Source organism: Aythya marila, assembly GCF_965140915.1.
Source record: "Aythya marila genome assembly, chromosome: 8".
NCBI classification, from domain to species: domain Eukaryota; kingdom Metazoa; phylum Chordata; class Aves; order Anseriformes; family Anatidae; genus Aythya; species Aythya marila.
This window is the reverse complement of record NC_139049.1, coordinates 7918527-7936687: the sequence shown is the minus strand read 5'-3', so window position 1 is coordinate 7936687 and position 18161 is coordinate 7918527. Positions and strand designations below refer to the sequence as shown.

At 45.0% G+C, this 18161-nt stretch overlaps 1 protein-coding gene across 1 annotated transcript in view; it reads right to left on the bottom strand.

Annotated features, from left to right (window-relative positions):
* Positions 1 to 1616: 1616 nt before the first annotated feature.
* LOC309880777 (complement factor H-like) overlaps positions 1617 to 18161 on the bottom strand; it is a 66950-nt gene continuing 50405 nt past the window's right edge. The window contains exons 20-33 of the mRNA XM_082766042.1: positions 15035 to 15280; positions 13965 to 14141; positions 13264 to 13440; positions 11733 to 11936; positions 10244 to 10441; positions 9516 to 9716; positions 8379 to 8573; positions 7709 to 7885; positions 6544 to 6720; positions 5040 to 5216; positions 4143 to 4325; positions 3306 to 3506; positions 2241 to 2435; positions 1617 to 1985 (exon numbers count right to left, since the gene is read on the bottom strand). Of these exons, the coding sequence (XP_082622168.1) occupies positions 1972 to 1985; positions 2241 to 2435; positions 3306 to 3506; positions 4143 to 4325; positions 5040 to 5216; positions 6544 to 6720; positions 7709 to 7885; positions 8379 to 8573; positions 9516 to 9716; positions 10244 to 10441; positions 11733 to 11936; positions 13264 to 13440; positions 13965 to 14141; positions 15035 to 15280 (2522 nt within the window). The 3' untranslated portion in view covers positions 1617 to 1971. The remainder of the gene's footprint in view (positions 1986 to 2240; positions 2436 to 3305; positions 3507 to 4142; positions 4326 to 5039; positions 5217 to 6543; positions 6721 to 7708; positions 7886 to 8378; positions 8574 to 9515; positions 9717 to 10243; positions 10442 to 11732; positions 11937 to 13263; positions 13441 to 13964; positions 14142 to 15034; positions 15281 to 18161) is intronic.

The window sequence follows — 18161 nt, the reverse complement described above, 5'->3', positions numbered from 1 at the left end:
CCAGCTACAAGTACAGAGTATGGCACTGTACGGGCTGCTGCCGGGAAAGTTAACATTCCAGCCAGACACAGTACAAGGATAAACGAAGAACTCTTGTAAGTCATCAGAAGTAGTATTCCTGCCTACATTTGTATACTCCTAGTGGGAGTTCTATAGGGTGTTTCGAGCACAATACATGGGAGCAACATGGAACAATTAGGAAGTCCGGTGTTAAGTTGTGGATACAAGGACCTAAAAAAAAAAATCCTAAAAAAAAAAACAAAAAACAAACAAAAAAAAACCTATTTAGGCAAGGACTGCAGTCATTTCTTCTAAACATCTTTCGATAGACAGGAAGAAATCCACTGAATGGAGGATGTGGAAGATAAAGAAATTAGAAAACGTTCCAAAATAATGAGGCCAGCTGAGTTCTAGAACTCTTTACTCAGGAAAACAGAGGAACTAAGAACAGGCCAGAAGACACTTAGCAGCAGTGGGCTAGGTATAGTCGATAATGGTTCAGCCTCGTGTTTCTGAAATCTGTTAGCTCAAATGAAAGAGAAGTGGGAGTCATTACAAGATTATGTAGAGGTCCTTTCCAGATTTTCCTTTCTACATTACATGTCACTATTTTTTTTTATTCTTTCACAAACCTTACCTAAGCAAGTAGTTTGTTCTGTCCAGTTTTCTTCTTTGCAGTAAACAGTGCTATGTCCATCCAAAAAACGGTAAAACTGGCAACCATATTCTAAGAAGAACACCGTTTTTAATCACCGGTGCAGAGGTACAGCTCTGCTGTATTTCTAATACAAGGAAGGGAGAGATGCAATTAGATCTTTAAAATAATATTAACACTGCTGAAAGCATCAGCATACCAAATGACTTTGGTCCAAAATTTTCATACCAAAAATGTGTACATAAGTGAACTTCTTTTAGAAGTTTCAGTTTCAGATGCTCTACATTTATTTTACTGATGTTCAGACTATTTCTGTTCCTTCTACACTCCTCACTTATGTCCACACTTGACTCCTGCTGGGTTACAGTCAATACGGATTGGTTGCTTTTCTGTGCTGAGATTGTCTTTTATTTGTTGCTTGAAATGTTAAACCCATATGGAGTTCAGAATAAACCTCAGTGAGTTACTAAACAAAGGATCTAAATACTCTTGAATCTGCATGTTCAGAGATTATCAGCAGAAGAGGTACAAAATGACTAAAGGTAAACACTAACACATGAAATAAAATTACATATACGGGACAGACTTATAAGTGTTGTTTAAAGTCACAGAAAACAAAGATCATTCACTCAGCTGCTGCTATATGAAGCATATGCAATAGACTTTGGTCAAAAAAAATACAAAAAAAAAAAAAAGTGTATATAAGTTTACATATTTCTAATCCCTCTACACTCCTCACCTATGTCCACACTTGATAACTCCCCCCTCCAAATATCACAGAGGCTCAAGTCATGCATAAGAATTGGGGTCTATGATCCACAGACTTCCCTGAGTTGTTTAAAGGAGAGCACTCGCCTTCACATCATGATGAGGCTGTGAGGACACTCATCTCTGCCATGACCCCAGGCTAAATTCCCAGGCAAGTACATGGACCACACAAGACCACACACACACTACTTGCTGATCAGCAAATTAGCTGCACACTTTAATTGATGTCTCAGTATACTACCAAAGCCAGCCTGCTTCAGGATGCAAATGTTAATAAAATAACAGTGAGATCAATATAGAACAAAAGTAAGAAGTACAGTCATTGGAATGGGTAAAATGTAAATACTTTTACAAAAATGGTTACATATCAAAACAATCATCAACAATTCAAAGGGAAAAAAGAAAGGCAAATTCCAACACAGAACATTGGCTAAGCTGCAAACACAGCACAATGAAACAGCAAACTCCAGGAAAAATTGTGCTCAAATCTCTGGGCTGGTCAAAGGATCTTTCATTTCTCCAGCTGGGTTCCTTCATGCCTTTTCCATTTATGCAAAATACGCTGCAGTGTAAAGAGAGGAAGTAGAAAAGGAATGAACACCAAGGCTGGCACATAGCCATGTTTCTTGAGAGCAGTGGACAGGAAAGTTGCCTAGCATTCCCATTGCTTCAGTTTGATTCCCCAGGCCCTTTGGAACAGGAGCAGCCCCACGACAGACACAAACTGGTAGAGGGTTAAGTGAAGGCCCCTAAAGCTGACCCTCCCTTCTTGTCCACAATTCTACAGAGCACTGTGCCCTCCACACAGAGCACTTACATTCACATCGCGGGTAGTTAATCACTCCATCGTGGCACTGTGCCTCAAAATCCTCTGGGTTTGAGACTTCCCGGAACCAAAATTTGCATGTAAATGAAATAGTCTCCTTAGAGCGATATATGTTAGATCTTCTCCTCGAGTGTCTTAGTTTTATATTGTTCCTGTCCATAGCCATCTCACTCAAACTACAGTTCCCTAGGGAAGAAAAAAAAAATTAGAGAAAAACAATAGAAAAAGAAAAGAACAGCCACCACCACAAGAGAAAGTACTTTCATCAGTTGCCTGTAGACCTTGTTGTCAACAGTGTGAAGCTGTTGGTACCAGCTGAGTGACTGACACTACTTATTCTCCTGTGCTGCATCCCTGCTGCATCTGACCCCATCTGTATCAACACACATTGCCGATGATGAAAGGCAAAAGCCCATTTCATACCCTTCAGCAATGTCACAGTAATTGTGGCTTGGGGAAACTGTAGGAGGAGGCAAGCACAGGTTTCCTGCTGGAGAAGCCTGTGAAGGCGTGCAATGGGCATTGACCCCTGCCTCCACACACACCAGAGCAGGGCACAACCAGAGAGGAGCCGGGAAGGCCATGGGTGCAAAGGGGGCACAGCTGTGGCTGCAAGAGAGAAGCAGGAGAGAAGCTTGCTGGGACAAAGCTCTACCTGAACAGGCAGGCTTCGAAGAGCCTGCAACGAAATGGTCTCCCTCCCTTCAGCCTTGCCACAGTCAGGGAAATGGCACCTTCCACTTTCAGGGTAGCCACTTGCAGGGAACTTACCAGTCCTTCCATCCTGCCTGGAAGCGGATGGGCAGGCCCAGCACCAGTAACCCTGATGAGCCCCAGCGAGCCTGTTCCCCAGGAGCCTTTCCAGCTCAGCTTCGCCAGTCGGCGGCTTCCTGGGGGAGCCTCCCCTCATGGCCTGCAGCTTTGCAGGGTGCTCTGCCATCTTGGTGCCCCACTATTTCTTCCCCAGGCACACTTGCTAGGGGCTTTCCTCTCAGCTTCTGCACTAAAAATGCACCAAGGCAGCGGCCAAGCAGTGACAGAGTGGAGGTGACTTACTTCCTGGCTTGCACCGTGGGTATTCTAATGTCCCATCCATGCACTGCACTCTGAAGGGGGAAGATGCTGGGTCCTGCACGTATCCTATTTTACAATCAAATTCAATAAAATCGCCTGATGTCGAGTACAGCTTTCTTTCCCCTCTCCATCTCTGCTCAATATGGTTTCTGTCCATATCCTCTTCAGAGGCCGTACAAGCCGCTTGGAAGAGGCAAGAGAAGGATGTGATAAGTTCATACAGATGCATCACACATACATTTTCTTCCCCCCTCCAAGCCTAGAGTTGTACTTTACATCACAAAACTCTTCCAGCAATGAGCCCGTACCCTCTGAGTTTTCCAACAGGAAAGACATTCTTAAGAAGGCAAAAGGGAAAAACAATGATGGCTGAGTCACCACACACCGCTGTGGAGAGGCCTTTTCCCCCGGACAGTCTCACAGGGCAAGGGGGAAGCACAGCCTGGAGCAGGGGCACCCAGAAGGTAGCAATGAACTTCCCTGTGTCTTTTATGGGCTCTTTCCTTGCACTCGTCCCAGCACTTCTCAAATTCATTCCCTCGTGGCCCTGGATTTCCTTGCACACAGACCAACCCACCCTCCTGGATCTGCTGGTGACTGGGGGCAGGGAGGGACAGCAGGCAGCAGAGGCAGCTACAGGAGCTGACCTCCAGAGGAAATTCCTTCTGCACAGGAGAAGCATCAGCTGCTCTTCTGCCCTGTCAGCATCGCAGCCCGAGCACAGGTGCTGCTACAAAAATGCAGCGCACACAGGGCCTGAGAGAAAGACAAAGAGCAGCTCACACAGCTCTGGGCCACGCAGCACCAGCTTCCACCTACCCAAGCAAACTGGGGGATTTGTCCACTGCCCGTCAATGCAGGTGATCTGCTCAGGTCCTTTCAGGATGTAGAAACTTGGGCATCTGTATTTCACAGTCTGACCCTGGTCATATTCTGGTAATGGGAAGGAAAGGATGTCCCCATTTTCAATATCTGGAGGTGGGCCACATTTACTACGCTTCCCTGAAAGAAGATTAGAAAGAAAACCATCCAAGTTTAGTTGCAACAGAGGCCTAGTCACAAATTCTTCAAAAGCACTTTGAGAAACTTGGAGGAAAGCAGAGAGAAAACTGTCACTTTGACACCAAATGCTGCATTTGTTCATTTGCTGAAACCTAGCACATGCCTCATGAAATCAAATGAGATTATTCAATGTGCTTGTGAAATCCTAGGCACCAACGTGGTACCAGGTGATAGCTCACCCATCAGCTACGGCCCGCAGGTAATTTAACAGTTGACTCAATTACACGGCATTCACAAAGGCAATGCACCACTTGAATTTTCTGGATGTCAGTGAGCTCTGTGAGCTCTGTTCTCCAGCACAGACAGCACAATTTCTCACTCTCCTCACATTAGGCATTCTCAGAAAGTAGATTTGCAGAAGTGAAAGGCTGGAGTCTGAAAATCAGAGCTGGCCAGCAGTTGCTCTAAACCTCAGGGTACTTTTCCAAATGTGGCACCCCTTGAGTGAAGCCATCCGATAGACTTCCATTAAACACATCCTGCCACCACAAATGAAGAGATACCATGGAAAATCCCTTTTTCCTGAGTATGACAGATATTGCTGCACTTGCTCACAAGCCTGAGACTGAAATTTGGAGACCTAAATGCCACTGAGCTAGCTTGAGGGCAGTCTTCACTGACAGTCTACTACATGGAGAGAGAGAGAGAACTCACCTTTGCACTGGGGCCGCCCTGTCCAGGTCCCATTCTGACATGTTACGGTGGAAGCCCCCATCATCTGAAAACCTTGCCAGCACTGATAGTGAGCTGTCTCCCCAGGCAAATACCTTGGCTTTTTAACACCTTGAACTTTTCCACCAGCAATTTCTGGAGGAGGTTCACACGTCACATCTGAAAAGAGACATTTCTCCACTTGATTTGTAAGCATTCATATGTTGTTACACAAACTGCAGTTAAGAAAACTATCTTGTAACTCCCCAGATGATGTTCTTAAGTGCAAGAGACAATATTGCCTTACCAACCTGATTTGATTTGCCCCCCGTTTTTTCCTTGGCTTTCTGGGGCACTGTGAGCCCCAGGAATGTAAATTAACATGACAATGGCAGCAGAACACCTTCCAGATTCTCAGGGGATGACAGGGACAGGGAAAGCTTCTAGAAAAAGCCAACATTTCTGTAGCTACACTGCCACAATATTTCCCCACTCAATTTGTAAGAACTCACATGTTCCCCTACACAAACTACAGTTAGGAGAATCATTGTGTTACTCCCCAGATGATGTGCTTAAGTGCAAGAGACAATATTGCCTTACCAATATCACTTGATTCTTTCTCCCCTTTTTTTTCCTTGACCATGAATGTTTCTAAACACTGTGAACCCCAGGAATGTCACTTAATGGCAGCAGAACACCTTCCAGATTCTCAGGAGATGACCGGGACAGTGAGAGCTTCTAGAAAAGGCAGCATTGCTGTAGCTGCAACACATGCCACAAAAAGCCTCCTTGCAAGGCCATGGCCCTCTGCTGAGAACCCAAGCGCTTCCCAAAATCACAGATGTAGCAGCCAAGCTGGCTCTCTGCTGAACTGCAGAGCTCTGGAAGACATTATCAGCCTGTACTACTCATGGGACAGGTAAGTAAAGTTGACTCCATGGTGGTGTATGACTGCCACGTTGCACTTGTTCAGCCCCAAGCCACAGATTTGGGCAGGGACTAGGAGGACGGCACAGCTCCTCTTCAGAGGAACCTTCTTGCCATTGCAGAACCCAGCCGATCTGCATGTTTTAGTTCCTGAGGCTCTGCTGGGATCTCTGTCATAGTGGAGCCTCAGAGAAGCGCACCTGTTTCTCTCCTCTAGTGCTTCTGCCATTCCGATACTCTCTGACAGCGCTGAACACAACATAGGAGCCCTTACATATCTTTCTAGTGAAGCTCAGTAAAATGGTGTAGTCTGGAAATTACTTGTATTGCAGAGAAGAATAGCAAGTCAGCATACTCTAGGTGTTTTTTCTTCAAGATATTTTTGCTCTTGATGAAAATACCCATAGTATTTCTAGAAGCATTAAGCTAAATTAAAGTTCTGTGCAAGAAAGCAGTAGTAGGTACAAAGCTGCAGTACACAAAGAAGACAAAACTAAAAATGGTAATGTCTTTCTAGTTTTAAGGTAATCCAAACAGTCCCCACGAAGCAAACAGCCATTATGAAAGCACAAATTCCTACCTCTGCAACTTGGCACTTTTGTCCAGTGTCCATCTGAACAAGTGACATAATTTACACCCATAATTTGTGAATTACTTTCACATTCATAATGCACTTTGGCACCAGGCAGATACCTCTGCTGCTGAGTGCTGATAATATGAGCATTGAAAATTTCAGGAGGGGCTCCACAGCGAACATCTGAAAAGAGAGGTGCGTTTCAGGATCGTAGGACAGGAAAATGGCTATCATAGAACAGCGCATTCAGAAGCACTATTATTGATGAGGACAGGTGGTTTGCATAAGGCAGGTTATTTTCTACAAGTCGGAAAGGAATATACTGTGGTTTTCATTCTGCAATGCTTCACCATGCAATTATTATTTATTTATTTATTTTTGCCTAAAGAGACTTAAAAAGTGGAAAGGAGCTTAAGAGACCAGCTGAATGTGCACGCTGATGCCATACAGCATTCTGTGCCAAAGTGCTGTATAACAAAATGGTTTATTTACTATTCAAAGGTAACTTTCATAGACTGAAATTTAAAATACGTAAGGCTACCATCTATGTCACTCTTCGCAGCCAGCACCCTTTCTCCATAATCCACTGACTGCTAATCTAAGCAGTGCACATGTCCTATTTTACAATCAAATTCAATAAAATCGCCTGATGTCAAGTACAGCTTTCTTTCTCCTCTCCATCTTAGCTCAATATTGTTTCTGTCCATGTCTTCTTCAGAGGTCGTACAAGCCACTTGGAAGAGGCAAGAAAAGGATATGATCAGGTTATACAGATGCAAAAAAAAAACATTTCAAAACACACACCCCCATATCCTCCTTGGGCCCGCAGATGTTCTTCACATCACAAAACTCTCAACAAAAGAAAAGGGAAAAAAGATAATGGCTAGGATGCTGGCCGCACACCACTGTGGAGAGGCCTTTGCCCTCTGACAGGGAAAGAAGGAAGCACAGCCTGGGGTGCGGGCACTCATCCAATAGACTTCCATTAAACACATCCTGCCACCACAAATGGAGAGATACCATGGAAAATCCCTTTTTCCTGAGTCTGACAGATATTGCTGCACTTGCTCACAGTCCTGAGACTGAAAGTTGGAGACCTAAATGCCACTGAGCTAGCTTGAGGGCAGTCTTCACTGACAGTCTACTGCATGGAGAGAGAGAGAGAACTCACCTTTGCACTGGGGCCGCCCTGTCCAGGTCCCATTCTGACATGTTACGGTGGAAGCCCCCATCATCTGAAAACCTTGCCAGCACTGATAGTGAGCTGTCTCCCCAGGCAAATACCTTGGCTTTTTAACACCTTGAACTTTTCCACCAGCAATTTCTGGAGGAGGTTCACACGTCACATCTGAAAAGAGACATTTCTCCGCTCAATTTGTAGGCACTCACATGTTCCCCTACACAAACTACAGTTAAGAGAATCATCATGTTACTCCCCAGATGTTGTTCTTAAGCGCAAGAGGCTATACTGCCTTACCAGCATGACTTGATTTTTTTCCCCCTCTTTTTTCCTTGACCATGAGTGTTTCTAAACACTGTGAACCCCAGGAATGTCACTTAATGGCAGCAGAACACCTTCCAAATTCTCAGGAGTTGACAGGGACAGTGAGAGCTTCTAGAAAAAGCCAACGTTTCTGCAGCTACACCACATGCCACAAAAAGCCTCCTTGCAAGGCCATGGCCCTCTGCTGAGAACCCGAGCGCTTCTCAAAATCACAGATGTAGCAGCCAAGTTGGCTCTCTGCTGAACTGTAGAGCTCTGGAAGAAGTTATCAGCCTGCACTGCTGGGTTGTTATCCACAGTTCTGCAGAGCAGTGTATCTTCCACACAGAGCACTTACTTTCACATCGGGGGTAGTTTATCACTCCATCCTGACACTGGGCATTAAAATCCTCTGGGTTCGAAACTTCATGGTAGGAATCCTTGCATGTAAACAAAATATACTCCTCAGAACGATACATGTAAGATCTTCTCCTTGGCTGTCTTAGTTTAATATTGTTGCTCTCCATAGCTGTCTCAAGCACTGTACAGTCCTCTGGGGAAGATAAAAAAAAAAAAAAAAAAAAAGTAAAATATTGCATCCAGTTCAGGTCCCCAGTTCAAGAAGGACAGGGAACTGCTTGACAGAGTCCAGCGCAGAGCCACGAGGATGATTAAGGGAGGGGAGCTTCTTCCTTACAAGGACAGGCTGAGGGAGTTGGGTCTCTTTACCTTGAGGAAGAGGAGACTGAGTTGTGACTTTATAAATTTCTATAAATTTATAAAGGGCAAGTGTCAGGAGGATGGAGCGAGACTCTTCTAAGTGACACCCAACGACAGATAAAGAGGAAAAGGGTGCAAGCCAGAACATTGAAGATTACGCTTAAATGTGAGAAAATAACTATTTTTTACAGTGAGGATGAAAGAATACCGCAACAGGCTGCCCACGGGAGTTGTGGAGTGTACATCTGTGGAGACTTTCGTAACCCACCTGGACACATTCCTGTGCGACCCGATTTAGGTGCTCCTGCTCAAGAAGAGGATTGGGCTAGATGATTCTTCAAGATCCCTTTCAATCCCTAAGGCTGTGACAAAGCCCTGCCTGAACAGGCAGGCTTGGGAGAGCCTGCAAGGAAATGGTCTCCCTCTCTTCAGCCCTGCCACAGTCCATGGCACCCTCCAATTTCAGGGAAGCCACTTGCAGGGAACTTAGCAGCCCTTCCGTCCTGCCTGGAACCAGCCGGGCAGGCCCAGCACCAGTAACCCTGATGAGCCCCAGTGAGCCCATTTCCCACGAGCCTTTCCAGCTCTGGTACGCCACTCAGTGGCTTCTTGGGGGAGCCTCCCCTCATGGCCTGCAGCTTTGCAGGGTGCTCTGCCACCTTGGTGCCCCACTATTTCTTCCCCAGGCACACTTGCTAGGGGCTTTCCTCTCAGCTTCTGCGCTAAAAATGCACCACGGTAGTGGCCAAGCAGTGACAGAGTGGAGGTGACTTACTTCCTGGCTTGCACCGTGGGTATTCTAATGTCCCGTCCATGCACTGCACTCTGAAGGGGGAAGATGCTGGGTCCTGCACATATCCAATTTTACAGTCAAATTCAACAAAATCGCCAGATTTTAAATACAGCTTTCTTTCTCCACTCCATTTCAACTCAATGTTGTTTCTGTCCATATCTTCTTCAGATGTCGTACAAGCCGCTTGGAAAAGGCAAGAGAAGAACGTCATCAGTTCATGCAGACACATCATGCATCCAACAAAGCAAAATGGAAAAACAATGATGGCTGAGTCGCCACACACCGCTGTGGAGAGGCCTTTGCCCTCTGACAGTCTCACAGGGCAAGGGGGAAGCACAGCCTGGGCTGGGGGCACTCAGCAATGAACCTCCCTGTGTCTTTTATGGGCTCTCTCCTTGCACTCGTCCCAGCACTTCTCAAATTCATTCCCTCGTGGCCCTGGATTTCCTTGCACTCAGACCAACCCACCCTCCTGGATCTGCTGGTGACTGGGGACAGGGAGGGACAGCAGGCAGCAGAGGCAGCTACAGGAGCTGACCTCCAGAGGAAATTCCTTCTGCACAGGAGAAGCATCAGCTGCTCTTCTGCCCTGTCAGCATCGCAGCCCCAGCACAAGTGCTGCTACAAAAATGCAGCGCACACAGGGCCTGAGAGAAAGACAAAGAGCAGCTCACACAGCTCTGGGCCACGCAGCACCAGCTTCCACCTACCCAAGCAAACTGGGGGATTTGTCCACTGCCCGTCAATGCAGGTGATTTGCTCAGGTCCTTTCAGGATGTAGAAACTTGCACATTTGTATTTCAGCATTGCACCTTGGGGGTATTGTTTCAACTGGAAGGAAAGGATGTCCCCGTTTTCAATATCTGGAGGTGGGCCGCATTTTCCACCTTCCCCTGGAAGACCAACAACTGTTAGAAAGCAAGCCATCTGAGTTTAGTAGAAACAGAGGCCTAGTCACAAATTCTTCAGAAGACCTTGTAGGCAGCACTTCCAGAGACTTGGAGGAAAGCAGAGAGAAAACTGTCACCTTGACACCAAACGCCTGGTAAATGGAAAAGCTTCTCATTCTTCTACTGCCAGTTCATCCATTTTTCCTTGCTGGAATATTTACATCTTTCTGCAGGACTTGCACTTGTCCTGCAAAATGGGGTAGTGTTTTTGGCACAGCTCTTGCTGCAGAAGAGACTGACTCTCCCCCGCTCCCTGTGCTGCCTGACCAGGGACAAGAGCGGATCAGTTTGCAAACCAGAACAAATGTCGATGGGCTGTACCATTTTGGTTCCTAATGAGATGATAGCTTTTTGCCTCTGTGGAGCACTTACAGCCACTGAGGAGACTACGCAAGCCAGCATGAATGCATCATGACTGATTTCTTACTGACTTTTAAAAGTCGGGCCCTGCAGCTTCTTGGATTTTCATACCTGTTGAAGCACCACCCTGCTCTGAAGCCTGGCATTCTAATGGGCGTTGCTTTGAGAAGATCCTGCACTGGGTCACTGGCACCAGTAATGCTGCTCTTTGCACTTGGCATTGTGCTCAGCAACCACAATAAGGAGCCCGGTCTTAATTCATCTGGTATGTCTGCACCCCATTCACCTGCCAGTTGGGCAGTGTCCGAGTCAACGGCAGTGTCTGAGACACTGCATTTGTTCATGTGCTGAAACCTAGCACATGCCTCATGAAATCAAATGAGATTATTCAATATGCTTGTGAAATCCTAGGCACCAACGTGGTACCAGGTGATAGCTCACCCATCAGCTACGGTCCGCAGGTAATTTAACAGTTGACTCAATTACACGGCATTCACAAAGGCAATGCACCACTTGAATTTCCTGGATGTCAGTAAGCAGGAGAGCTGTGAGCTCTGTTCTCCAGCACAGACAGCACAATTTCTCACTCTCCTCACATTAGGCATTCTCAGAAAGTAGATTTGCAGAAGTGAAAGGCTGGAGTCTGAAAATCAGAGCTGGCCAGCAGTTGCTCTCAGCCTCACGGTACTTCTCCAGATGTGGCACCCCTTGAGTGAAGCCATCTGGTAGACTTCCATTAAACACATCCTGCCACCACGAATGGAGAGATACCATGGAAAATCCCTTTTTCCTGAGTCTGACAGATATTGCTGCACTTGCTCATAATCCTGAGACTGAAATTTGGAGACCTAAATGCCACTGAGCTAGCTTGAGGGCAGTCTTCACTGACAGTCTACTGCATGGAGAGAAAAAGCACATTTGCACTGGGGCCGCTCTATCCAGATCCCATTCTGACACGTTACAGTGGAAGCCCCCATCATCTGAAAACCTTGCCAGCACTGATAGTGAGCTGTCTCCCCAGGCAAATACCTTGGCTTTTTAACACCTTGAACTTTTCCACCAGCAATTTCTGGAGGAGGTTCACACGTCACATCTGAAAAGAGACATTTCTCCACTTGATTTGTAAGCATTCATATGTTGTTACACAAACTGCAGTTAAGAAAACTATCTTGTAACTCCCCAGATGATGTTCTTAAGTGCAAGAGACAATATTGCCTTACCAACCTGATTTGATTTGCCCCCCATTTTTCCCTTGGCTTTCTGGGGCACTGCGAGCCCCAGGAATGTAAATTAACATGACAATGGCAGCAGAACACCTTCCAGATTCTCAGGGGATGACAGGGACAGGGAGAGCTTCTAGAAAAAGCCAACATTTCTGTAGCTACACTGCCACAATATTTCCCCACTCAATTTGTAAGAACTCACATGTTCCCCTACACAAACTACAGTTAGGAGAATCATTGTGTTACTCCCCAGATGATGTGCTTAAGTGCAAGAGACAATATTGCCTTACCAATATCACTTGATTCTTTCCCCCCTTTTTTTCCTTGACCATGAATGTTTCTAAACACTGTGAACCCCAGGAATGTCACTTAATGGCAGCAGAACACCTTCCAGATTCTCAGGAGATGACCGGGACAGTGAGAGCTTCTAGAAAAAGCCAACGTTTCTGTAGCTGCAACACATGCCACAAAAAGCCTCCTTGCAAAGCCATGGCCCTCTGCTGAGATCCCCAGCGCTTCCCAAAATCACAGATGTAGCAGCCAAGTTGGCTCTCTGCTGAACTGCAGAGCTCTGGAAGACATTATCAGCCTGTACTACTCATGGGACAGGTAAGTAAAGTTGACTCCATGGAGGTGTATGACTGCCACGTTGCACTTGTTCAGCCCCAAGCCACAGATTTGGGCAGGGACTAGGAGGATGGCACAGCTCCTCTTCAGAGGAACCTTCTTGCCATTGCAGAACCCAGCCGATCTGCATGTTTTAGTTCCTGAAGCTCTGCTGGGATCTCTGTCATCGTGGAGCCTCAGAGAAGAGCTCCTGTTTCTCTCCTCTAGTGCTTCTGCCATTCCGATACTCTCTGACAGCGCTGAACACAACATAGGAGCCCTTACACATCTTTCTAGTGAAGCTCAGTAAAATGGTGTAGTCTGGAAATTACTTGTATTGCAGAGAAGAATAGCAAGTCAGCATACTCTAGGCCTTTTTTCTTCAAGATATTTTTGCTCTTGATGAAAATACCCATAGTATTTCTAGAAGCATTAAGCTAAATTAAAGTTCTGTGCAAGAAAGCAGTAGTAGGTACAAAGCTGCAGTACACAAAGAAAACAAAACTAAAAAAGGTAATGTCTTTCTAGTTTTAAGGTAATCCAAACAGTCCCCATGAAGCGAACAGCCATAATGAAAGCACAAATTCCTACCTCTGCAGCTTGGCACTTTTGTCCAGTGTCCATCTGAACAAATGACATAATTTACACCCATAATTTGTGAATTGCTTACACATTCATAATGCACTTTGGCACCAGGCAGATACCTCTGCTGCTGAGGGCTGGTAATATGAGCATTGAGAATTTCAGGAGGGGCTCCACAGCTAACATCTGAAAAGAGAGGTGCGTTTAAGGATCGTACGACAGGAATATGGCTATCATAGAATAGTGAATTCAGAAGCACCATTATTCCTGATGAGGACAGATGATTTGCATATGGTAGGTCATTTTCTACAAGTAGGAAATGAAGATACTATATTTTCGTTCTGCAATGCTTCACCAGGCCATTTTTTTATTATTATTTATTTATTTATTGCCTAAAGTTACTTGTCACTATGTCACTCTTTGCAGCCAACAAACTTTCCTCCATAACCCGCTGACTGCTTGATCTAAGCAGTGAGCGAAGCTATGGCTACTGGCTTCAGTCCCGAAGGGGAAAAGATTTCTTTGCTGATCAGTTCTGCTTGGTGCTTCTCAGGGACCAGAAAAACAGGTGTTGTAGCAATCTATTAAAAGCAACTCAATGATCAGCTCTACTGGTCTGACTCACTTGCACATATCGGTTGGCATTACATTAATTACTGTTCCTGGAAGACTAAGAAGGATCATAGACTACTTAGAAGTACAACCTATACCTTCACAGGTTGGTGGTGTTGACCAATTTCCCCTTCTGCAAAAAATTTCAGGGGGACCAGTGACCTGAAATCCTTCATGACACTGGTAGCGAACTGTTTCACCAGGCTCATACTTCTCCTTGCTCCTGCCTTCAAATGCAGCATTGGCCACTGCTGGAATACTTCCACATGGTCTTTCTGAAAAGATATGCAAACTTGAAACTTTGGGTAATGCGATGCACATAGAATGACTGTATTGTTCCCACCAAAAAAAGATGCCTTTTATAGCATCAGGACATACCACTGTCTAGGGGAATTTAACTAACCACGCAGCCACTAGATAACATACACAGATCAAGTGAGATGAAACCTTTATTATTGTTGACGTGCAGTAGACTACTGCAGGGTCCAAAAAAGTCAGACTCCAAGAAGAAGCATCTTGAAACAGATGGGTGAAAACAGGAGCACCTGCAGGACTCTTCCTGCTGTCTGTATACCACAGACGTTCAATGCAACTGAAATAAGGCTCACGGACTGCTGCAGGACAACGGAGCTACCATTCAGGAGGAGTTAGGAAATCCAGAGCCTGCGTTCCAACCTTCTTCCCTTTCTAGGCAAAGGATCCCTCAGCCAGAGGTGCAGGAGATGAAGAACAAAAAGCTGTCAGCCTTCCTTTCCACATGCATAGGACATGTCCTCCCAAGGGGTTGTGCTTGTGCAGATTTGGCTCAAAAAGGTTTTCACCACAGGACTGTGCAAGACCATGGCAGTTACAGAGTTCAATTTTTTGCTCTAACCTTCCAACTTATCCACTGTTCTCAACGGATATGGAAAAGGACTTTCCCTGTAGGGTGCCTATGTTATACACAAACTCTTTACTGTCATCACCCTTGTGATTTCTGCTTGCATGGGTCACAGCTACTACAGTTCTGCATAGAGAAAGCAATGAGGCGTGAACATGAATGGCAACAGAACAGTCTTTGGGGTAGCACATTTTGGCTCCCAGTTGCTGTTTCGTAATGGTACATGGTGCAAGAGAATGAGAAATGTCCACCGTTGCCAAGTCAAACAGCAAAAAAAATTACCCTTACCCAAACACTGAGGTGGTCCAGGCATCCAGACTTTTCCATGGCATGTTACCCATTCTGATCCTGATAAAGCATATCCAGGGTCGCATGTGTATTGCACTCTGTCATTTTCCTCATATTCGGATTTAACGCCACTAACAATTTTGCCAAACTCAATGAGAGGTGGGTCTTCACATGCTGCTCCTGCAGAAGCTGTGCACAGGTTTCTGTTATTTGGCTGCACGTTGCTGTTTATATCCTGATTTATTCCTACCACCAATTTCTTCAAAATGAATGACAAGTCGGTGTTTGCATGCTGTTCACCAGAAAATATAAAAAAAAATTCTTCTCATCTGATAGATACTGCAGAGTAATCAGATCTCCAAAGAATGGTGCTACACAGGAGTTGAATAATATTCAGATAACCTGCATCCCTGCATTTGGGAATAGACTGTGTTAATAAATCTCCTAAAGCACTTCTAAGATGTGCCTGTGTGGAGGGAGAAGAGTTTTGATATTCTGAAGACTATATAATGGATCAATTATAGAGTTTAAAACCGGTCATTTTAGTAAAGAAGTCTTCAGTGAAGACTTTCTTCAGGCTACATTCGTCATAGAACTTACTGGAATAACAAAATACCCTAAGATTTGTGCAATATTTTAAAATCCAATCAGAATTCTGCACTGAACTGAATAACAGCAATAACAGCAGCTCAACTGAAATACCAAGGATTTTATATGTATGTATATTGAGGGGGTTATGTATAGTTATAAGTCAGGTTCGCTATGTGAGCCATTAAGTTCAGGCACAAAGCAAAGAAGAGAACTCAGACAAAATAATATTCTCAAATATGACATTCTAAAATATAATTCTCATTTAGAACTTCTGAAACAGGTTCCATTAAAAGTGACAAATAATTTATTTTTCAGTTCCTTATTCTTGATTGTCACTGGTCACTACACATCACTTAAAGCGTGAATTTCCATTTAAAGACTTACCTTTATGTGTAGCACAACACATCCACAGCAGAAACCCTGTCGTGAGGCGCAGCAGTGTCATTTCCACACTTTAGAAACTGAAGATGTCCTCTGCAAAAGACTTGCTGTTTCCTCTACTCCAAATTGCATATACTTGTATTCAACTCCCACCTTTCCGAGGGTTGCCCTTGAAAACTCCTCCCCTAATTTTCTTGCGACACAGTAGTCATTTCACACAGATATTAAACAAGTGATTGTTGCAAAAATTCTTCAGTAATTTCTCACAAAACCTTTCAGACTGAACTTGACACAGCACACATGAAACCCATCAGCAAAGACTCAGTGTGTTTATAAAGCACAATATAGCACACATCTCATTTTTCTAGTGTCATCACGTAAAATTTTCTTATGGGCAGAAACTACCATCTATGTGGAGCCAAGAATTTATCAACAGCCTTATTGAAACCTTAACAGCCTAACGAATACAGTAACACGTACTACGTTAATACTAGTCTAATACTTGAATTACTAGCCCAAGACGACCCTAAGCATTGCTGTTTATGGAGTCCTGGAGTTTTGCCATACCACAGAATGCTTTGGGTTGAAGCGACCTTAAAGATCATCCAGTTACAACCCCCTGCCATGGGCAGGGACACCTCCCAGCAGACCAGGATGCTCAAAGCCCCATCCCAGCTGCCCTTCTCAAAGGCCATATGAAGCAAAGAACCCCACAAACAGCATACAACAAAGCTTTTCAGATACCACTGTGGGCCATCTCTGTCTGACTTCCTCACTTTCTTATCCTCCCAGGCTTCACAAAGATCAGGCTCTCCACTCAGGAGCTTTTGTGTTTAGTATTGCACCAAGAGGCCCTGCTCCTGCGGTCCGCTTTCAACTGGCACCATGGTCACCCAGGAGAACAGGCCACTCCTGTCTGTGCTCTGTTATCTGCCACCATTCCTGCCAGTGAATAGATCATTAACTTCAGCTGTCATTTGTAACTCGGTTCCTGGAACACACTGAATTACCTTCCTAAAACAGCAACTGTTGATCCAGCAGCCATTTCCAGTCAGCTCTAATATGTTTGCATCATTTCCATTATAAGGCATGTAGATAGGTTTATTTTTGTACAAAGCAAGAAAAGCACAAGCGTTCTGCCTATGCAGGATCATGCTTTCTTATTCTTGCCTGAGAAAATATAGGCAGATTTTAAAAGATCTGATCTCCACACCCAAGTAGAAGACGACTGTTCCTAGCAGAGGATGTGTTTGATCCCTTTCGTTTTGACTCGCTACAGGAGGGTGCTCAGCAAGATCAGCCTGCTGCACTGATGCCACGGGCTGAAGACTGCCTGAAGGTATGGCTCAGGAAAGAGAGAACATGGCTGTATTTACCCAGCTCTGAAAAGATGAACCTGCTACGAGCAGGGTAGCAAGGCTGCAGTGGACAAATTTGCTCTTTGACTTTTGCCAGCAACCCATGTCACAATTTCTGTAGTACACTGGGGTGGGGAGACCACAGGGTTGTAGAGATTCTGGTGACAATCTTTAACTGGACACACATACGCATAAAACCAAGTGGTTAGAGTCTACGTGATTAGAAAGGTCTCTAGCAGCTTATGCTGACAGCCTACAGTGGAAACAATAGGACAGAGGAAGAGGAACTCCATGTACAGATGTCCAACACCACGGAGGAGCCTGAGCCCACTACGTGCAGGAGCAGCCAGAATCCAGCACCTGACAATGGGTTGGAGTGGCTGTTCTCATGGGGCCAAGGTGTCGCTTTGACGCAGGATCGGTGGAGCGAGGTCTTAGTTCTCATGGGCCTTGGATGATTACTGGACAGTAATTTCCATGGCTTGGACAGAACAGGAGGATAGTATTTTCTACTGTGACCTTTCTGTTCCACAGCACATGCAGAAGTGACCGACTTCTAAAATCCAGCAATTCTGTATCATGACTTCAGAAAGCAAATCACCATCTCTTCAAACGTGGGAAATCGCTTCAAATGTTACTCTCAAGAAATATTCCAGAGACAGACTTGAATCTTTTTCACTCCTTTTCCAGTAGGTCTGCTCTTTAAGGAGAAAGGTCTTCTGATATTTCCCAAATATTCACTTGCTTCATTTAGAGTTCCTCAAAGGAGGAGGCAAGAACTTAACTGGAATACAGAA